Source organism: Suricata suricatta, chromosome 11 (genome assembly GCF_006229205.1).
Source record: "Suricata suricatta isolate VVHF042 chromosome 11, meerkat_22Aug2017_6uvM2_HiC, whole genome shotgun sequence".
NCBI lineage: Eukaryota > Metazoa > Chordata > Mammalia > Carnivora > Herpestidae > Suricata > Suricata suricatta.
In genome coordinates this window covers 10128175-10151509 of record NC_043710.1, presented here as the reverse complement: position 1 = coordinate 10151509, position 23335 = coordinate 10128175, and the positions used below count along the sequence as shown (strand labels likewise).

General features: G+C 42.3%; 1 protein-coding gene and 1 long non-coding RNA gene across 3 annotated transcripts; both read left to right on the top strand.

Moving 5' to 3' along the window:
* The first annotated feature begins 165 nt into the window (after positions 1-165).
* Positions 166-13395, top strand: MS4A1 (membrane spanning 4-domains A1). Of its 2 annotated transcripts, XM_029955990.1 has the most exons (7): positions 167-364; positions 6158-6332; positions 6760-6879; positions 8047-8103; positions 9618-9857; positions 10612-10713; positions 11581-13395. In XM_029955990.1, the coding sequence occupies exons 2-7, from the start codon at positions 6174-6176 to the stop codon at positions 11797-11799; spliced, it is 897 nt and encodes a 298-aa protein (XP_029811850.1). In that variant the 5' UTR covers positions 167-364; positions 6158-6173; the 3' UTR covers positions 11800-13395. The 2 variants fall into 2 exon arrangements, with proteins under 2 accessions (XP_029811851.1, XP_029811850.1); XM_029955991.1 differs by lacking the exon at positions 8047-8103 and having other exon boundaries at positions 166-364.
* A 7960-nt stretch (positions 13396-21355) lies between these two features.
* On the top strand, positions 21356-22050 carry LOC115305906. Its single transcript, XR_003915079.1, has 2 exons — positions 21356-21774; positions 21855-22050. It is a non-coding gene; the product is annotated as an uncharacterized LOC115305906 (long non-coding RNA).
* Positions 22051-23335: the final 1285 nt, after the last annotated feature.

Genomic DNA, 23335 nt, shown 5'->3' with positions numbered 1-23335 from the left:
CTTACCCTTGGGGACCCACCATCCACACCTGCTTACAGGGTGGGGGCTGCAAAGTTCTTCTAATTAGGGTAGCGTAAAGTACGCCAGGCCGTCCCCAGGGACCCTTTTTAAGAAGTGAAACCTCGTGGTAAGGCAGAAACTTTTTTGTACATCCTTTGGCTCTGGCATGTGTGCATTAAACCAGAGTGATTGGGGCAAAGGCCAAGGTAGCAGAAGCCACTGATTTCCTGTCACCTGGTATCTATCAGAGGCCCCAGGCCTGCCCTGTGTCACTCACCTCCTGTGTACGTGAGACACCAGCAGTGGAAGTGAACTTGGCAGCCCGCATCTGAAGCCGTCGAGACCGAAGGCCTAAGACACTCAGGTAAGGAGCCAGTTTGCTTTGTTTCAATGACTAAAAAGGGGGCGCCTGGGTGGCTCAGGCGGTGAAGCACCCAACTGTTGATTTCAGCTCGGGTCATGATCTCTCGGTTTGTGGATTTGAGCCCCATGGTGGGCTCTGTGCTGGCGGTGTGGGGCCTGCTTGGGATTCTCTCTCTCTGCCCTTTCTCCATGCTCTCTCTCTCAAAGTAAGTAAAAACTTAAAAAAAAAAAATGACTACAAGGGAGTGATGCCTAAAGCATAGGATGGTTTTGGAGACTAGAGATTCTCGGCTTTTACCCTAAGGCTTCCCTGGTCAGGTTTTCTGACAGTGTCGCAATTTGAGGAGAGGGACCAGGCTTTGCTGTCCACCCACTTCCTGAACCGCTCCCTCTCTCAAGAAGGACCCTGGCCAGTGAACTGGGAGTCACTGAACAAAAGCAGCAGACTGAAGCCTATAGACGGGACTGTGGTTACCACTCTGCTGGGCTCAAACCGGAGCCCCACCACCTATAAGCCTACAGGCGAGTTACCAACCTCCACGTTCCTGGGTTTACTCGCCTGCGAGATGGGAGCAACGGTTAACACCCACCGCTTTATAGAAGATTAAATTAGCTAACATCCCAAAACTCTTAGAACCCCCTGGCACTGAAGACAAAAATAATCATTCGGTTATGATGAAATTATTTCCATTTCTCTTGCTTTGAATGATTTTGTCTCCAAAGATAATGCTGCTAAATGTGAATACCCAGGGATGCTGTTAAACCTTGCAGGCTAACATTTTCTGGAGGGGACCGGAGGACAGTTGGGGGGGGGCAGGGCGGACATCAAACCGAGCTTAAAATCCTGCCTCAAATGCATTGCAGAAGCCTGCAGTGAGAGTGGGCACTGCAGATGAGGAAGATACAATGAACAACAAAGATGAGTTTTAGCCAGGTCATAATTGTTTCTTGAATCCAGTATATAATGTGACTGCCTTCCCGCTTCCCACGGGATGGCCTGATGTCACTGATCATCAGGGGAGGTGAAAACCATCACTTTTGGTCCAATATCCTGTGTGTTTATGTGTGGATCTTCCCTGGAAGAAGTTGTTCAGTTTAATGCTTATTGAGCTTATAGTATGCGGAAAACAGGTTCTCCACATAACCCTAGCAGGACAGACAGCCCTTGAGGAATATGCCCCCCAACCCCCACCTTAGAGGAGAAAACAGCTGATGACAAGGAATGCAGAGCTGAGGCCTTTAAAGAGGTCTGTGCTGGGAACAGTCCCAAGGACGTGAATGTCTAATGGGGAGTCTGGTTGACCCTGAAGGGGGGCCGGAGGGGAGCATTACAAAGGGGAGAGGGAAGAGAGAGGGAGATGTGTCCAGATCAGCAGTCCAGTGGGGAGCAGTGCAGTGTGGCTTCCGAACAGGATGCAGAGCTGCTCCGTGAAGGCCCCTGGGGGCCAGGCGCAGGGCTTTCCAGGAGGCCGTGACAGCCAAGACAAGGAGCTGAAGCTCAGGATGAGCAGTGATTCGGGGCCCGCTCTGGTGGCCTGAGATAAGATACCTTACAGAGGAAGAGATGGCAGGACTTGGGCCTGACTGGGAGTGGAGGTGAAGGAGCCAGAGAGAACCAGCTCCAGCTCTTGGAGCCTGGGGGTCAGGGGGACAGAAATAAAGCCATCTGAGTGCTCATGCCTGAACAAAGGCCTCCTGAGTCTGCACAGAGCAGCCTCGGCCCAGTGGCTCTGCCCACGGGCTGCGAGGCCCCCAGAGGGGTGAGTGGTGGGGAAGTGGAGGAACAGAACGGAAGGGCAGGCTCTGAAGATGCTGGGGGTGACCTAGTAGAGCTGGAGCAGTGGCTGCAGGATTACAGGAAGGGGCTTTGGGAACAGGGACACTACTGCACATTGTAATCCTACAGAAGACACAGGCATCCGTTATAACGTGTTTTAGCACGTTATAAATCGCAAATTCCCTCATGTTCTCAGACAGTACTTTGAGTAGTGAGATCAGAGAAGTGGCCAGCCGCAGAGTTGAGACTAGCACTTTCTGTGCACGTGGACTGGAGACACAAGACTCGCTTTCTCTGGGTCTGACGTCCTGGAGGAAGGAGAGGGGCTGGAGAGGGGCTGAGGAGCCCAGGCAGAGGGAATGGAAGGAAGAACATTCCCCCTGGGACCTCAGCGCACAGGACCAGAAAGGACAAAAACGCAGGACTATTTTGAGAGGCAGGGGAGGAAGTTGAGGAAACAAAAGCTAGGCAGCTTTGAACTTCTCATTAAATGATGTAATTACTGGACCTAAAAAGTCATTATTCAAACCAAAACCCGTAAAGGCAGTGAGGCTGCTGTGCAGTGGATGCACCCAGAAAGAGTGGTGCCTTTTAAAACGAGAAGAGATTTGCAGAAGTCGCTGTAGTAAAGTGGGGGCAGTGTCGGATAAACGGAGCCCTGATGGTGATATACTTTAGTGAGCACAAAACCCTGCTGCTACCACATTTGGGCCAATGTGCCCAGTCACCCCTGCAGATATACCAACTAGGTAGGCTTTGAGCAGAGCTGTGTGCTGGGCACTGTTCAAGTCATCATGAACAATTAAGAAACAATGACAGGGCAAAACGGCAGGAATCTACAATATTCTTGGGAATACAAGGCCTAACTTTACATATTCCTACACAATGATGATTTTCAGTTCCTGGTCTACAATGACCTTGCATAAAAATGTGGATGTGTTTTAGAATGCTTATTTCCATACAAAATGAAGTAGCACTTAGAAATGGTATGTTTGTGTTTATAAACTACTATTTTACAGTAATACATGTTCATAGGAATATAGTTGCCATAATGAGACATCATTTTTTAAAGTTTATTTATTTTGGGAGATACAGAGAGTACAATGGGAGGGGGCAGTGAGAGATGGGGGGAAACAGAGGATCCCAAGCAGGTTCCACATGGATCCAAGAGAACCTGATGAGGGGCACAAACTCAAGAACTGTGAGATCATGAGCTGAGCTGAAGTCAGACGCTTAACTGACTGAGCCACCCAGGTGACCGAGACATTGTTCTTAACAGCTAAATAAAATATTTCCCCCCAGTGGGCAATGAAGTATGTCCCCCCAGTGGTCATTACGGCCATTAGCCATTACAGATACAAGCAGTAGAACTTGCTTACGTTGAGAGGTGTATCTCATCAACAAGAGTGACACAGCCTTAGGCAGTTGAAAACCAGGGAGAAATTCAAACAACACTAGTCCCACCATCTCCTTCTGTCCAGACAATTGATGACCTTTGCTCTTTAAGCTCTCCTCCCTAAAATGAGTCCTCTGGGAGAGGAATGTCCTCCCAGCCCATTCCCTTCCTACAAATGGGAAAACTAACCAATCTCTCTGAACCTGCATGTCTGCATCTGAAAAAAAAAAAAAAAAAAAAAGAGGCTTTCTGGGTAAGACAGGTGTGGGGCGCCCTGGAGCTAGATGTGCGGTAACACCCCAGACACAGAGGGTGGGGCAGCAGAGAGAGCACGGGCCTTGGAGCCGCCTGTGGTGACTGCCTTCTGGTTGGCTCTGTCGCCGAGTGCAAGGCCTGTGACAAGGCGCAGCCCATCCCTGGGCCACAGGTTTCTCATTTGTCAAAAGGCCAGAATGGTTTCAGAGGTTCTGATCAGCTCCTGAAGTTCTGCCTGCTGGCCAGGCTCCGCAGCAGCCTGCATTAGTGCACTCCCGTTTGCCAGGGGTCTCGTTGGGTGGTTTGTGGTGCAAAGCACCAAGACCTCCAGGACCTCACGACATGTGGTGGTCGGCAGGTGGGGTGAAACCAAGTGCAGAGCACCCAGCCGAAGCCTCCTCTGTCCTCCCGACAGGTATTCGGGTTTCAATTGCTATATAGTCATCCAGACAGCACATCCATCTTAAGGGAGAGGTTCGTAAGTGAAAGGCTGACTCTCCTGTCCCGCACAGGGGACAAAGCAGCCACAGATACCTCATTGGTTAGGTCCAAGCCCTCACTTTCGATCTCCCTGGGAACGAGGGACTGAACTATTAACTTCTCTACAGAACGGAAGCAACAATTCACCCTTGTCTACTCTGTGAGACTTCAATGAACTGCATATGTGAAATCTCTTTGTAACTACACACTGGGTGCAAAAGTGAAGCCTGGGTGACTCCCAAGTGCCAGTCCTATACCACAGTGCCAGGCTCGGTACAGGCACTGCTGTACAGTGCCAAGCAAGCTGGACAGACAGTCTTGGTCTCCAAGGCTCCTTATGTAACTTACAGCCAATAAAGATGAGACTGAAGATGCATCTCTAAAGAGACTTACAGGGCCCAGGAAAGACCCAGTAGAATCCATGTAAGTAACTGACATAAACCTATAAATGCCAAGAGAAAGTACAAGATGAAAAAGTTGAACATCCCTAAAACATGAGAGCTGGAAAGGGTCTTGGTAATAATCACCATCTAACTTCATAAATGAATAAATCATGAATTCCAAGAACAAATAGCAGTTGCCACTTTCTCCCCATGTAGGAGGCATTTTCATGTCTGAACTTACTTCTCACAACATGTCTGTAACAGGGATGTTGTTCTCATTTTTCCAATGGGGGAAAAAATAGAAACTAATGCCTACAGAGGTAATGATACTAAAAACAAGAAGAGCAACAAAAACAGGTAATAATTATTCAGACACTGGTGCTTTACATACATTTATTTCCTCAGCAATATTAGATACTGAACAAGAGAGATAAGGTCTCTGCTTTGAGGGACCTTATGTTCTAGTGGGAAGAGACTGACCAAAGATAAGCAAGCAGATAAGGTAATTCCCTACAGTGATATGTGCCATGTACACAAATAAAACAGGTGCCGTGGGAAAGGCTGTGCTGTGGACCGAGGATCTGCAGAAGGCTTTTCTGAGGAGCTGACATTTGAGATATAGCTAAATGAAAACACACCAGCCACACACAGACATCAGTCCATTTGAGTCTTACAGAAACCTTATACCGTAAGACAAGAACTATTATTCCCATTTTACAGTTGAAAAGCTTAAGGCCCAGAGTTTAAAGAATTTGCCTGTAGTTTCACTGCAAATAAAATTTGATTTAAACCTAGGCAACCCATGTCAGGGGGCCACAGTCTTATATACAACCTCCAAGGGCCTCCTTAAAGTGACTACTCAGGTTGCAGAGTTGGTGGTAAAGGAAGACTAGAATCGGCTTCTGCTGACTCTAAAGACAGTCCTCACCATACTCTCTGTCTTTTTAATGCTTATTTTTGAGAGAGAGAGAATGAATGAGTGGGGAGGGAGAGGGACTCTAGGTCAGCACAGAGTCTGACATGGGGCTCAAACTCCTGATCCGTGAATTCATGACCTGAGCTGAAGTCAGATACTTATGTTTCATGGTGCCTCTGGCCCATCACAATGGACAAACTCAGAGAAGCAAGAGGAAAAGGAAATACACTTTCCAACCTGAGTTAAGAAAAGCATTCAGGGATGAGAGATAAACAGGGCTATGGACACATGAGCATGGTGTCCATCCTCTGCTGATAAAGGATGCCCCAACATCATTGTCAAGAATACTGGCAGGGATCCCAAGGGCCCTGTGTCCTTGCGGGAGATGCTCCATTCAGATCCTGTCTTAGAACACAGCAGTAGGCTTTGCCTCAGACCCAAAGCCACTGGGAAAAGTCCATGTCTACCCTCAGCGACACTCATGGAGAGAATATAGGGGAAAGTTTTCAGATGCAGGAGACAAAAGACTGCCGACAATCCTATTCTCTCTCCCTTTCCCCCTCCCCCATTTTATTATTTATTTTTAGGAGTTCTGAGGGTGAAATGGCGACACCCAGAAATTCAATGAGTGGAACTCTTCCTGAAGATGTTATGAAAGGCCCAACTGCCATGCATCCTGTTCAAAAAATAATTCCCAAAAAGATGACTTCAGTGGTGGGCCCTACACAAAGCTTCTTCATGAGGGAATCTAAGCCACTGGGGGTAAGTTAGCTGTGCTCCATTCCATATTGTAGAGACTCTCTGGCCTAGACAGGCAGAAATTTTTATAGGCCACGTACAGAATGCAATCCAACCAAAAGGTGTTTGATCCAACATGAGGTGTCCTTCATGTCTGACAAGGTATGCCAAATCAGAGATGTGCAGAGACGTCACAGTGATCTTATGTCTCCTTTTGATTTTGCAGCCTGCATACTTAGGGATCTCCCATATCAGTTTGTCACCAGCATCCCAGACATACCTGTCTTGGAAATGCCCCAGGTGGATCTGAATAAAACAAAGGTCTTGGCACCTTGGTCACCTCCTTTAGGCATTTTACACAGTCCTAGATCATGAGCCTCGGCTTTCAGCCTTTGCGTTCTGACTTGATGATGACTCTGGTTCCTCATCAGTTGCCTTATTCTCTCTCTAGGCTGTCCAGATTATGAATGGGCTCTTCCACATGGCCCTAGGTGGCCTCCTGATGATCCACATGGAGGTCTATGCACCCATCTGTATGACTGTGTGGTACCCTCTCTGGGGAGGTATTATGGTGAGTAACAACTAACGGCCATTTGGGCAGTGATGCAGACAAAAAGGCTTAAAAGTTCCACATAACATGCTAGATTATTTCTGTGTTGAGGAAAGTATGTGGCTGGGAAATAGGTTATGAGGTGAAAGTGGTTTAGCGGAAAGAGAGGTTGACTGAATTGAGCATGAATCCCACTGAGTCAGTGGTCACACCTCACGTAAATTCAGAGAGAGAGATGCCCTGCATGGATCTACACAGGGAAGGAAGACCGTTCAAAGCAGGACTCTCCAAAGTCAATGTGGAGAGGGGTAGGAAGGGCCCTAAACATGTGAACTGTATAGTAGGGTGTTTCCAGAAGCAGTAAGAAGCAGGCACATCCCATATCCTCCCAACTGTTCCTTCTTCCTACAATTCTGTTTAGCTACTGTCTCAGTGGTGAAATCAGTCCTGTGGCAAATGAATCTCCTTTGACTTATCAGCAGAGCAGCGATCTTTATGGTTGTTTTGTGTACATGGTTTCCAAGCTTGTAACAGTGTCTGGGTCTGGTACAGAGCGGGCACGTTTAATCCCCATTATACTTTCATAGTTACTACTAGCAAGTTATGCCCAGGGTTGAGATTTTCAGAACAAAGAGAGATGGATCAGAACAAGAGTTCCCTCCATTTCACAGCTTAAACAAGGAAGAGGGAAAATGATCACCATCACTTCCTGTAGCAGCCAACGTTTTAATGGAGTGTCCATGGCATTCAGGTTATGTTGATTCATCCTTCACTGGCATCAGAATCACTGAAATCACTGTGAACGCCAAGGAGAAACTCCACAAATTTAAAAAAGAAAAAAGAGACTAAAAATAAAGCTTGTAAATTCACAGTGTTAGTATTCATTGACATGAAAACTTGGGTTCTGCCTCTGCTCTTATTATATTCCTTATCACGGCTCCCCAGTTAGTTGCACAAAAGAATCACCTGAATATAGCTGGGCATGAACAAAGGAGAAGTATGACTGCCGAAAAAGAATGAACACTGCGAAAATGTCTGGACAGTTTGGTGAAAGTGGTTGGAAATATGGATAGCCTTTTAATAACCTGTTCTCCATGTTAAAAGTGTCTCCCTCTCTGCCTCCCTCCCTGTCTGCCTCTTCTCCAATCTGCCCTATGCCTTCCCCACCCACCACCTCTCTTTTCACAGTATATCATTTCTGGATCACTCCTGGTAGCAGCGGAGAAAAACCCCACGAAAAGTTTGGCAAGTAACCGTCTGTCCTTCTTCCCCACATGTCAGAGAAAGACCCACTTTCTCAGTTGGAAACAGAAACGCTCCCACACCTTTGGAATCACAGTAGCACTGAGTTATCTCTCAACCCCAAAAGACAAAAGATTCTCTACAAAGCTGTTGTGATTTTATTCATGAGAAAACGTGGAAATGAGGCCTACTTGAATTATGTCCATGGAAACAGAATTAAAGGCAGACCGATGAAGGGCAACATGCTTGTGGTCTTATGAATGTTAAATGCGTGAGACTAACAGATCTCTTTGAAAGCCATGTCACTTCTCTTAGACCACCATTTAGGAAAACTCTAATCAATACTGTGATTAACTCAATACTGTGATTAAGTCAACTGTGAGCAAGTCAGTTTGCCTCTATGTACCTCTGTAAAATGGTGCTACCATATGGTCATTGAGGATGTAATGGAATACTATACATGAAAATGCTTCAGAGGCTGTATGAGGAGCTATAGAGGGTCTTGTCCAATAACCTTCCCAACACATTTACACCCAGGTCATGAGCTTACCAGCAAGTTTCCTCCCCCAAGTTTTTTATACTTACAAATAAGCTATTACTAATTTGTGGCACTTCCAAAGTCAGTGATGGATGGAGTGGATTGAAATGGCTCCTCTCTAGAGGTGGTCTGATAAACTCAGTTTTTGAAAATAAAATGTTTATGAAGATCAAGTTGTTTTATTCTCTAGGTACAGCAAGTCTTACTGATTTGCCATCTGTAGGTCCTATAGCCAGGGATGAACTATGTAGGTCTTAAAATAATCATCAACAATCCCATACTATTCTCTTATATTTTCCTGTTTTGACCTTCCATCATCCCTGCAGATAGAACACTCATTCTGACACTTTTCCCTTGGCTACCCAGAGGCGTCAGCCTTATTATGTTTTGAAAGATGGTAGTCTGAGGCTGACTGCAGCCCATGTCAATAGGAGTAGGTGGTGGTGTTCTTGCTACTGTTAGTTTCCACTTGATGGTACAGACACAGAGGGCTCCATCTGCTCTTTCCCTCCCCACATCCACAGTATATCCCACTTCACTGTGATGGATGAGCCTCCTTCCCTCTCTTCCCCTCTAGCTTCTGACGCAGACAGATCTAACCTGAAGATTACTTATCTTCACTTAGTCAGCCAATATTTACTGAACGCCTACCAGCATGGTGGGAGGGGCAGTGAAAGGAACAGCAAGGGTACAAAATAGAAGAATTTAGGATTATTCCTAAAATTTTCTCTCGATAAACTGATTGAACGTGACAGGGTAAAATGAGATGGGGAAGATGGAGGAAGGAGCAGGAGTGAGAGATGAAGGTTTTCATTCTACGGTGACAGGACATTAAAAACCCCTGGGAGAAGTGTGGCTTAGTACGATCTGGGTGCAGTGCCTTTATGAATAGGAGGGATGGGATCTGGAATTCCTTCCTAGCTTATAGTCTCCAAATGAAACCAAACCCCATTAACACGTCTTTATGTCTCCATTTCAGGTCAAAGGGAAAATGATAATGAACTCGCTGGGCCTCTTTGCTGCTATTTCTGGATTAATTTTTTTGATCATGGACATATTTAATATTGCAATTTCCCATTTTTTTAAAATGGAGAATCTGAATCTTATTAAAGCTCCCAAGCCATATATTGACATACACACCTGTGAACCAGACAGTAAGCCCTCCGAGAAAAACTCTCTGTCAATAAAATATTGTGACAGCATACGATCTGTTTTCTTGGTAAGTGTGAGGCTGGATTTCTTCTCAGGGGAGAAATCTGGCATGTTTATTATGCGTGTCAGACTGGCTACATCTGCTACTTACTGCCTACATGGCTCGGAGGCAAGAATTTTAACCACATTCTGCCTCGGTTTCTTCAACTGTAAAGTGGGGAAAGTGCCAGTACTTACTGCACAGAGCTGTCTTGAGCAATAAGTTAACATATGCAAAATGCTCAGAACTGGTAAACAGAAGGTGCTGTGTTTTTAAAACATTTTTAGATCAGCATTGGTTACCATGTATTAGTGTGATTAAGATCAACACTGAAGAAATAACTAAGTTATATGAACACCTTCTGCCTCAATGAGTTTTCAGTGTAGAGTTTGAAAGGGAAAAATGCATCTCTCAAATACAGACAGGTTTGCTTGGTTCTGATACCTAAAGCTGGATACAACTTAATTTGGGAGTCGCTGATCAAGTTTTCCTACATAGAGCTGATTCTTCAACTAATTGCTGCTGCCTTCTTTCCAAAATATCAGCAGCATTGCATTAACTGTCTGTGGCATGCCCGCAGCTGGGCTAAGGGCTGGGGTTATACAGACACTAGTAGTGCTTACAATTGGTCATTACCTGTAGAATTCATCTTCTAAAGAACCGATCTTCTACAGGACTGATCTTTTAATCGCTTAGTTTTAGCCAAGAGTCATTTCCTGAGTACCAGTCATATTCTTTAAGCCATTACATTCTTGCCCACACTTTTTCTGTTGTCCTTTAGAGCATTTTTGCTGTGATGGTGATCTTTACCTTATTCCAGAAGCTTGTGACAGCTGGCATTGTTGAGAATGAATGGAAAAAACTGTGCTCCAGACCTAAATCTGTAAGTAGTTGCCACCCTGACCACTAAGCCCCTCTAGGAAATCATGTCTACAAAAATCATTTCTGGAGAATGTAATCTGATGTAACTTTGAGACTAGGAGCTTCATGAAAAATGGTCTTGGCAGATTTCTAGAAAACAGAAAATACCAATAATGAGGAGACAGGGTCATGAAATTTGAAGTAAGTCTAAAGGTCAGACAGAGGATACAGTCCTGTAATACGTGCACTGACTAGCCTTCAGTTGAGCCTCACTCCAGGCGCGCATCTTGATTTCGTGATCCCACACGTAACATGCAAAAAAGCAGGATAGGCTGATGAAAGCGGGTTCGTCCCCTTCATTTCCCAGGATCCCCTCCCCACCTCACCCCGCCGGCACCTTTCATCAGATCCCATTTCCAAAACTATATGTCAAAGAGACTCCACGATTGGGAGATACAAATATCCCCATCTTATCAACTGCTTTGGAACCACAGAATGTTAGATTTATAATAAAATTTAGAGACTGTCACAATTCCTTCATTCTGCAGATGAGAAAAACAGGATTACAATGACCTTCCCTAAGTTACAGCCAATAACAGGCAAATCAAAACTCGAATCTAAATTCCTCTATTATTGCAGTCTTCTTTCCCAAATGCTGTGTGATCATTCCAGGCAAAGTGGCAAATGTCTGCTGACCTTGAAGATGAGCTTTGATAGGTGATTTGGTAAAGATTTGAGCACTTGGGAAATCAGTCCTGGTATTTGGAGGCATATAGGAAACAACATAAACAGCATAGATAACAGGAGGTCTTTGATAGACATTCATAAAGACTGTTGACAAATGGCCAAGGTAAAGGTCAAGAAATGCTTGTTTAATTTTGTATTCCAGGATGTAGTTGTCCTGATAGCTGCTGAAGAAAAAAAGGAACAGCCAGTTGAAATAACAGAAGAAACAGTTGAGCTGACTGAAATACCTCCCCAACCAAAGAATGAAGAAGGCATTGAAATTATTCCAGTCCAAGAAGAAGAGGAGGAAAGGGAAATGAACTTTCCAGAACCTCCACAAGATCAGGAATCTTTGCCAATAGAAAACGATAGCATTCCTTAAACTACTCTTTTTCTGTCTTCTGTTTCCTTTTCTTAGGCATTAGTGTTCACAGCTTCCAAGGGACGTATTCACCCTCATTTCCTGAGGCCCTCTGCAGGCACCCTCCACACGTCTCTCTGGCCTTTGCATGGAGTGACCACAGCTCACTCACACTCGCTCACACTTGCTCGCTCTCTCACACAGAGAATCCAGCCATGGCAGGTGACTGTGTCCACACGCTTCCTGTCTGGGGCAGCTTACTCAGATTCAAACAAGGTGGAGTAAGTGCTGCACCTCGTCAGTTCTCACCAGCCTCCTTGTTGGGTGAGGCTTTGCAGTAGTGGTGGGAGTAGATGGTCCACCTTGTCCCTCTGCAGCAAAAAGACTCTGCCCCTGATGAAAAAGATAAACCACGGTTCAGGCCATCCCTACACTTTCTTTAATTCCTTCCACATCCACATAGGTTGTGGAGTCCCTTTTGCACCACTGTCTTAAGGAGAGTAAAAAGTAATGATAATGAGGTGCAATAAGGAACCAGTCCAGCTATCTTTCTATGGGGCTGATGCTGTGGTTTAGAGTGTCCACACCCCATCAGGGAACCTCGTAGTGGCCAATACCCAATTCTTTCTTTGTACAAACAGCACAGCTTATAAATGGGCACAACTGTTTCTGTCTTAACTTTCCCTGACTCCTGCTCTAGGCTCTTGGTTGCACTGTCTACCTACTTTTAGCCTTTAGGCAAGAGAAGAAAGAACAAAAGAAGATGCTATAATGAGTACCCACATCTTAGATGATAATCAATGGTTGTATTTGTAGAGTAGTTTCCATTTCACAGAGCAGTTTATGGAATAATGACATTTGATCTTCCATAATCAAGAAAAAAATCCCTATCCATATATTACAAATGATTCAAAGAGGCTAAGTAACTTAAAAATAAATAAAGGTAATTTGTTAATGGTCACAGCTAGTGATTTTTGAGAGCCTTCTTTCATACCCAGATCTTCTTACTCAAATCCTATAATGTTTGCAATAACCACACTGCCTGTATAAACAACTTGAGCCAAGTCAACAGGTTTTAATAAGCACCTACTCTCTGATTAGCATGGAATAGGTGTTCAGAGAGACATAAAAGAGTCAGAAATCAAGTTTTGCTTCCCAGGGATGGAAAGACATAAACATTCATGACATTTGGAAAACTACTCACATCATTAATATATACTTAGTTGTAAGATGACATAATGCAGACACTAAGTATATGGACATTCTCAAAAAAGACCATGTTTGAAAATAAAGTAATTAGTTATGTTGCCAAATCTCAGGCAATAGCTACCCTACTTCTCAGTTCCTGCTCATATTCAGAGATACTAGTACCCTGCCAAGGAAGAATGTCTGTAATCTATCAATTACATTTGTGCATTTTCTATATGTTAAATGCTGCCAGATTCTGACAGGTAAATAGACAAAGTAATTTCCACTCCTTGTGATATTTCCACTTTGTTAGAGACCACCAATAGAAGATATTTCTGGTGCTTAGGAAAAAAAAAAGAGAGAGAGGTGAAACATCACTATATGTAAAGTCCTCAAAATTATCTTTAAATAAATAAAACTATATTTGTGGTCTTGTCTAAAACAGATGATTTGAATATAGTGCTTTCTCAGTCTATTCTTATAACATCAGACCATGAGGGAGGCTCCTATAGCCTTAAGTTTATATTCACATAACCCCAATTTGGGTTTGAGCTGTGGGATGTCAGGACATCAACTAAGTATGTCAGCGTATTCTTTTTTTTAATATTTATTTTTATTTTTGAGAAGAGAAAGAGAGTGTGGGTGGGGGAGGGGCAGAGAGTGTGGGGGGAGTACCGCAGATCTGAAGTGAGCTCTATGCTGACAGCACAGATGTGGGGCTCAAACTCACGAACTGTGAGATCATGACCTGAGCCAAAGTTGAATGCTCAATGGACTGAGCCACCCTAGCACCCCTGGGTGTCAGTGTATTCTTATACCTATGCATTCCCAAGGAAAGTTTTCACAGAAGATTTAATAAGTGAATAGCTGATTTCTCACGGTGAGCACTCCAGAATGTTCCTGAAATAGGTGGCAGGCACCTCTGCCTTGAACTAGAGGAAAGGGAAGAGAGCAATGGCAGACCCAAGGGAAAAGCTAGTGAGAAGATCTCCAATGAAGACAGGCTCTCACTTCTATTGTATCTTCTCCATTTTTGAAATATATATGAGGATCCTTCTCCAAAACCACTGGTCCTTAAGAATTTTATTTTATTTTATTGGGGCATCTGGGTGGCTCAGTCGGTTAAGCATCCATCTGACCCTTGGTTTCATGAGTTTGAGCCTTGCATCAGGCTCTGTGCAAGCAGCATGGAGCCTGCTTAGAATTCTCTTTCTTCCCTCTCTCTCTATGCCCCTTCTCCATTCATGCTGTCTCTGTCTCTCAAATAAATATAAAAAATTAAAAAAAAGAAATTTTATTTTATATATATTTTTGTTCAAGTATTTAACATAAATTTATGTTATTGTATTCATTTTTTATGATCTCAAATAATAATCAGTTTTACTGACCTCACATAACTCCTTTTGAAACGCCATTAATGTCTTTTGTTAAAGAAGAATGAAAATCGTTGCTATGACTTTTCTCCCCAATTACCTCTTTGGCAATTTGTTCCTAATAGGGTGACTGACCATCCAGTCTGCCTGGGGCTGAGGGGTTTCCTGAGATGCAGAACTTTCGGTGCTAAAACCTAAATAGTCAGAGGCAAACCAGATGGTTCATCACCCCAGTTCATAGTGATACATAATTGTACCTGGTTGCAATCACTACATAATATAATCTGCTTTTTATACTTTTTATACTTAACATTATATCATAAGTATTTTTTCTTATTGACATAATTTTCATAAGTTATTTAGTTGCAACTTAGTACTTCATTAAATCAGTATAGAATAATTCAATATTCCTCTATAATTGAGTACTAAGGGCCTTTTTCTTTCTTTCTTTCTTTCTTTTTTTTTTGCAAATCACTTTTGGAGCTACAGAAACCATGAGCAAGACACACACTTCCTCTTCTCATTATTCAAAATGTGGCTTTACCCTTCAAACACTGACAAAGTCTTTCAATAGGAAGTAATGACATATGCTAAAAGCCAGGAAATTAATTCTACACTTTGACAAGAGACTAGCCAAAGATCCAATACATATAAATGGTAGCTTCAGACTGATTTAGCACGAGTTCATTTATAAATTTGATATGTTTTAAATTCTTGGTAAAAAACCTAAAACATTGATGGAGAAGGTTCAAATCAGAAATTTTCTTAAGTTAAGACTACAGTGCTTTTTTTGTTAGCTTACGTTTATTTAGGTAATCTCTACACCCAACGTGGGGCTAAAATTCACTACCTTGGGATCAAGAGTCGTGTGCTCTTCTGACTGAGCAAGCCAGGCACCCCAAATCTAAACATTCTTTTTTTTTTCAGTTTCTTTTTTTTTTCTTATTAATAGTTTATTACCAAGTTGGTTTTGTAATCTAAAATTCTTAAACAGGTTTCTTTTAATTTAAAACCTGGTTGCGTGTTCTGAGCTCATGAGGACCAAGGAATATAAAATGAATATGGTAAGACCATATGGTGGCAAAATCAAAGCTAACTTAAGATTATCCTCTGGAGTTATGCTTGCTCTTCACGCATCACTTCCCTTCCTGACTTACTAGAAGAAAATTATTTGTACCTCATATGCATTCTGCTGCAAGAGAGAACAAAAATCCTAAAGTAAGACACAAACTAATCATTGGGAAATCATTAATTCACTCATCCAAAAATATATGTTAATCTCATACTACTAATGAGCAAAAATAAGCAGAGATCATCCTCTTAGAGCCTTATTATCTAGTTGGAGAAAGAGACAGGAAAATATCCACCAGGCACCTACTATGGGTAAGACATACTGTTAAGTATAGAGGGGTGTACCTAAAGATAAGAGAAGCTTCAAGTCCTCAAAAATTGTAGTGCCTAATTGGAGATGATTTAAAAGTGTACATATTAAAAGATAAGAAAACTCACAACAAAGACCACCACATAATAAATATTATTTATGACAAACCCACAGCCAAAATCATACTCAACAATGAAAACAAATGAAAGCTTTTCTTCTAATATCAGGAATAAGTATGCCCAGTCTAACCACTTTTATTCAACAAAGTTATTAGAAGTTCTAGACATAGCAATTAGGTAAGAAAAAGAAATAAAGGCATCCATAGTGGAAAGAAAGAAGTAAAACTGTCACTATTTGCAAATGAGATGATACTATATATAGGAAACCTTAAAAATTCCACTAAAAACTCTTAGAGCTAACAAATGAAATAAGTAAAGTCAGAGGATACAAACTTAACATACAGAAATCAGTTGCATTTCTATACACTAATAATGAGCTACCAGAAAGAGAAATTAAGAAAACAATCCCATCTACAACTGCATCAAAAAGAATAAAATACTTAATGAATTTAAACAAAGAAATGAAAGATCTGTACCTGGAAAGGGTAAGACACTGATGAAAGAAATTTAAGATGACACAAATAAATGAAAAGATATACTGTGCTCATGAACTAGAAGAATATTGTTAAAAATGTCCATTCTACCCAAAGTAATCTACAGATTCAATGCAATCCCCATCAAAATACCAATGGCATTCTTCACAGAACTAGAACAGAAAATCCTAAAATTTGTAGGGAACCACAAAAGACCCAAAATAGCCAAAGCAGTCTTGAGAAAGGAAAACAAAGCTGAAGGTTATCACAGTCTTTGATTTCAAACTTTACTACACAGCTATACTAATCAAAACAGTATCTTACTGGCATGAAAACAAATATACATCAATGGAATAGAATAGAAAGCCCAGAAATAAGCCCACATTTCTATGGTCTTCTGTGGTCTTAAAAATTCTTAAACAGGTTTCTTTTAATTTAAAACCTGGTTGCGTGTTCTGAGCTCATGAGGACCAAGATTAAGGGGGCAAGAATACACAATGGGGAAAAGAGAGTTTCTTCAATAAATGGAATTGAGTGAACTAGATAGCTACTGGCCAAAGAATGACCACTACTTACACCATACAAAAGAAATCCAAAGTGGACTAAAGACATAATATAAGACCTGAGATCAAAAAACTTCCAGAAGAAAATATAGACAATAAGATCTCTGACATTGATCTTAGCAATATTTTTGTGTACCAGTCTCCTCAGGCAAGGGCAACAAAAGCTAAAGTAAACAAATGAGATTATATCAAACTAAAAAGCTTTTGCACAGCAAAGGAAAACATTGACAAAACAAAAAAGCAAACTGCTGAATGGGAGAAGATATTTGCTAGTCATATATCCAATAAGGGGTTAATATCCAAAATATATAAACAACTTACACAATTTCATATTTTAAAAAAATGTTTAATGGGCAGAAGACTTGAATAGACATTTTCCAAAGACATACAGATGGACAACTGGCACATGGAAAGATGTTCAACATCATAATTATCAGGGAAATGCAAATAGAAACCACATCAGGTGTCATCTCACAGATCAGATTGGCTATTACCAAAAAGACAAAAAATAACAAGTGCTGGTGAGGATGTGGAGAACAGGGAACCCTCATCCACTGGTGGGAATGTAGACTGGTACAGCCACGATGGAAAACAGTAAGGAGGTTCCTCAAAAATTAAAAATAGAACTATAATACAACCCAGGAATTCCACCTCTGAGTATCCAAAGAAAATAAAAAACACCAATTCAAAGAGATACAGGCAAGTCTATATTCATTGAAGCATTATGTATAATAGCCAAGGTACAGAAGCAACCTAAGTGTCCACTGATAGATGAATGGAGAAAGAAGATGTAAGGTAGGGGTGTGTGTGTGTGTGTGTGTGTGTGTGTGTGTGTGTGTAATGGAATATTACTCATCCATAAAAAATAATAAAATTTTAGGACATGGGGTGCCTGGGTAGCTCAAGCAGTTGAGCGTCTGTCTGACTCTTGACTTTGGCTCAGGTCATGATCCCGGGGTCATGGGATTGAGCCCTGCTGCATCAAGCTCTGCACCAAACATGAAGCCTGCCTAAGATTCTGTCTTTCCTCCTGCCCCTCTCCCTCATCTCTCTCTCTTCCTCTCTCTCTCTCGAAAGAAAGAAAGAAAGAAAGAAAGAAAGGAGGGAAGGAAGGAAGGAAGGAAGGAAGAGAGAAAAAAGAAGAGAAATCTTGCCATTCCAGACAACATGGATAGATCTAGAGGGTATTATGCTAAGTGAAATAAGTCAGACAAAGAAAAACAAATACCATATGGTTTCACTGATATGTGAAATCTGAAAGACAAAATGAATGAATAAACAAAACAGAAACAGACTCATTGCTACAGGAAACAAACCAGTGGTTGCTGGAGAGGAGGAATGGGGAGGAGGGGGCCAGGCAAAATAGATGAAGGGTATTAAGATATACAAACTTCCAGTTATAAAATAAATAAGTAATGGGGATGTAATGTGCAGCATTGGGAACGGAATACAGTTAATAATACTGTAATAAATTTGTATGGTGACAGATGGTAACTAGACTAATTTGGGGTCATTTCATAATGTATAAAAACACTGAATCACTACATGTACACCTTAAACCAGTAGGATATTGTATGCCAATTTTACTTCAACAAAAATAAAGTAAAATAGTATAAAACAATAAAATAAAATAAAAGCTATTTTGTTGGGGTAAAAAAAGGTAACAATCAGTATAAGGTTCAGGAAAATTCAATGGAAAAAATAATCTTTTTAATAAATTGTGGTGGAAAGACTGGTTAGCCACATGAAAATGAAATTGGACACTTACACCATACACAGAATTAGGTCAAAATGGATCAGAGTCCTAAACATAAGAGCTCAAACTAAAAAACTCTTAGAAGAAAACCTAGGTGGAAACTTCATGACATTAGATTAGGCAATGATGAAAAAATAAATTGCACATCACTGAAATTAAAAACTTAGGAGCTTAAAATAAAAACTTTTGGGTCACAACTATCACTATAAAGAAAGTAAAAATACAACCCATTGAAGGGGAGAAAACATTTGTAAATCTTATATCTGATAAGAGTCTAGTATCCAGAAGTACAAAGAAAGCTTACAACTCAACAATTAAAAAGACAAATTCCCAACTTAAAAAGTGGCAAGGGATCTGAATACCTATTTCTCCAAGGAAAACACACGAACTGTCAACAGGCACATGCAAAGATGCCGAGCATCCTTAGTCACTAGGGAAATGCAAATTGAAACCACAATGAGGACTACATCACACCCACGGGGGTGGCTGTAAACAAAACGGAAGTAAGAAGTGTTGGTGAGTATTTGAAGAAAGTGGAAACCTCATGTAGTGCCAGTGGTAACAGAAAATGGTGTAACTCCTTTAAAACTGTCTTTGACAGTTGTTCACAAAGCTAAACACAAAATTACTACAAGAACCCAGCAGTCCACCAATGGTCTCAAGAAAACTGAAAACATACGCTCACACAGAAGCTTCTACACACTTGTTCTCAGGAGCATCATTCATAACGGCAAAGAGCAGAAACAACGCAAATGCCTACCAACTGATGAACAGATACAGAAAATGTGGTGGACCCATACAATAAAACATTATTTAGCCATTAAAAGGAACAATGCACTGGTATATGCCACAACATGTACATGTCACAACATGATGACCCTTAGAGACATCACGTTAAGTACAGGAAGCCAGATACAGAAGTCACACATTTCTTGCTCTATTTATAGAAAATGCCCTTGAGAAGCAAATTTTAGAAATGAGAGCGTAGATCAGTGGCTGCCAGACACTGGGAGAAGGAAAATGTAGAGTAACTGCTGATTCAGGTGTCCTTCGGAGGGGATGAAAATACTCTGGAATTTAAGGTGGTGATGGTTATAAAACTTTGTGAATGTATTTAAAAACACTTAAAATGGGTGAGTTTTATTGTGTGAATTCCAATAAAAATAATTTGTAAAGAGATAGAAGACAGCCAGGAAGGGCTAAATAACAGTCAAATGCCCTAGCTCATAGCACAAAATAATTGCTCAAAAGTGTTACAGAATGGGACTCGTCTCTATGAAGGCTCAGCGTATCACAAGAAAATCTCATGGAATGGGGGGGATTGGAGTTGAATTGAGAATAGGTAGAGATTCTATCGTAGGGGAGTAAGGAACAAATGCTCCAGGGTAGGTGGGGCAATACCTAGGCAGGGTGAAAACAGATACACCCTAGTTGTGCTCAGGGACAATAACAGAATCACCATGATGGGTTGTGGTTAAATCAGTGGGCAATCAGACCCAAGGCAGTAGGGAACGACTGGGACCACACTGTGCAGCATCTTAAGTGCCCCCAGCATCTGGACTTGAACTCATAAGCATCAGGGAATCGCTGCAGATGTCTGTGTAGGAAAGCAAGAAATTGTAATTAATGGCCTAGAAAATAAGCGAAACGACAGGAGTAAACAAGAAACTCGACCTGCATTAACTAGAGAGAAGGGGGAGTGTGTAAAGACACTTAAAGTATATTCAGGGGGCGCCTGGGTGGCTCAGTCGGTTAAACGGCTGACTTCAGCTCAGGTCATGATCTCACGGTTCGTGGGTTCAAGCCCCGCACTGGGCTCTGTGCTGACGGCTCAGAGCCTGGAGCCTGCTTCAGATTCTGTGTCTCCCTCTCTCTGCCCCTCCCCCACTCATGCTCTGTCTCTGTCTCAAAAATAAATAAACTATTAAAAATTTTTTTAAAATAAAGTGTATTTAAAGATATTTGGGGGAGACAGGCCTTAGTGGATGTGAAGGACTTTATTAGCTACAAAAGGGACGATATCAAAGATCTCTCTCGGCTCTGAGTTTGGACAACAGGAGTAGGAAGGGCATGAAATGGGGACGGGGCTGGTGGGAGAGATGGGAAGCTGGGAAACCAGGAGCATGGGAATTGGATCACCAGCTCAGACTGAACTGGTTCTATAATTCACACTGCAGACTGAAGGTTCGTTCTGATACGGAAATACCTGCAAAAACAAGTTTGAAAATCAGCTGGGAGAACGGGATTGAAAATGGAATCGTACCGAAGATTCACCTAAAACTGACAAGAGTTAATGAATGGGAGCTCCCAGGGGAAGGGGACACTTTGTAAGGAAAGCCCACATGTAGCTGTTGCCGGAGAAAGTGAAATCAGTGAAGATGGAATTGAGGACATCCAGGAAAGCAGGAGGGGGGCTTAAGAGCGCGTCCTACCTCCGAAGCTGAGGACGGACATGTGACTCAAAGGGCAAGGAGGCAGCAGAGCGGGGTCGCCGGGAAGAGTCCTAAGGAATGAGGACGAGTAGAGGCCACTGGGTTCAGGAAGTGGGAGGGGGCTGGCAGCCTTCGGAGGAACAACTGTGGAAGATATTCAGGAAAGACGGCAGAGTGCCATTCACTGAAAAATGGACGTGGCAGGAAGACATTTAAACTGTAAGAGCAGACTCTGCTTTGGGATGTTTAGTCATTAGAGGAAGGAGAGAGATGATTTGGTGACAAGCAGGTTTGCGTGACAAGCAGGGAAGGGACTACCCTGAATGGAAGGAAGCCTAAAACCTGCCGGCACAGCCAAGCCCGAGGCTACGCTCACTTAACAAAGTCAAACATCTGCTGAGCACCTACGATGGGTACAGCTCTAAGTGATGAAGCAACGGCACAAACGGTCCTGCCTTTGTGCGGTTTAGTCCGTTCAGACGCACTGCCCTGCGGTCACTCACAGTGGTGAAGAGGATGCAGCCAAAGGGGGAACCTGTGCTCACTTAAGAGCTGGGGTTCAGTTGTCGGTCACAATGGCTTTTCCAACGCCCTCCATCTTCACACCAGCATGTTCTCAGCTTTGACGGGAATGGCCACCCGTGAACCCCGTCCAAACAGATTCGTGGGCCGCGGCATCAGGGACGGGAGCCATGCCTGTCCAGGGACCAGGTGAGAGGAAGGCGGAGGGACGTGGCTGGGCCTCAAGCGTCTAGAAGCTCCCTCAGCATAACTCTGGTGGCATTTTTCAGCAGCTCCTGCGGTACCGGAGCTGCTGGGAGATCCATCCACGGCTCTGTGCTCTTATCTTCGTAGGAAATGAAACTTGGCTGAAGTTACACTTTTGCGTTCGCAGGAAACAGCTGCAGCGAATCTAGGTTCATGACAGGAACAATCCAAGTCACAAGACAGTAGAAAACTTCATTAAAGCTTATTGAGTGAAGCAGACACGTGCGTCTTTTTCTTTAAATTTGAACATTTTTAAACTCTCATGTGATTCTAATGTGCTTTGGTTTGAGGACCACTGGTCTAAATTCCTTCCATGGAATCCAAATGATTAAGATCAAAGAATTTAGATAATTTCTCATCACTTTAAACAGCTTCTCAAAGACACTTTTGAATTGTAAAGACCTTATTATTTCAAGAATTGTGAAGGAATGATGGGGAAGAAAACAACGTAAAACTTAATTTTCCGACCCCCCGATTTCACTTCGTTCTCTCGCACACGTCCACTTGGTTGTGATTTTCCGCCTGGCACCTGTCTGCCACAATCCGACGTCTCCTTATCTGTTCCTTTCTCCTTCCTGAAACACACATTCCTGAGAGCTGGGACTTGTGCGCAGTGTTTATCACAGGACGCGCAGCACTTAAGAGTGTGTGGTACAGAGAAGCACCTCAAACAATTTTTATTAAATAATGAGGCTTGAAAATCAGTTCTGTTAATGGTTACTTGTATTCCTGTTACTCTACATAACATTTTCTAATGTCTTCTTTTCTCTATATAACATTTCTAATGCAGTTTATGTATATATTTTTACCTTTCTATACTCTCATGTTATTTCCTTTATTTTTCTTAATGTTTATTTATTTGAGAGAGAGAGAGAGAGAGAGAGAGAGAGAGAGAGCACGAGCTGGTGAGGTGCACAGAGAGGGAGACACAGAATCTGAAGGAGGCTCCAGGCTCTGAGCTGTCAGCACAGAACCCGATGCAGGGCTTGAATTCATGAATCGTGAGATCATGACCTGAACCAAAGACACACGCTTAACTTACTGAGCCTGCCAGGCGCCCCTCTATATTCTCATTTTAATGGCTACACTAGAAATGCCAAAATTATTTTACCCAACTGTCCTGTCAGTGAACACTGTAGTTGACTCTGGCTGTCTGCTCTACCTAGTCATCTACACATCTATGTATCTGTTTTCTCATTTAACTGCTAAAATATACTCAGTTATATTCTCCTTTTAGCCCTTTATTAAACAAATTTACATTAGAAGTCAGGATAATACTGATTCAAAGGATTTCCATACTTTTTCTCACTTGTGGCAATTTGTTCTATATCATTTGTAGAAAAAACGCACAGTTACCCTTAAAGATAGGTGTACCCTGCCCACTAAATTTGGAATAATTTTAATAAATTACCACACTCTTTCATATTCTCTTCCTTATTAATTCACTAAGCAGAAAATTGTATGTCAGCTTAATAATTTATTGCTAGTGAAATGGGAAAGCATT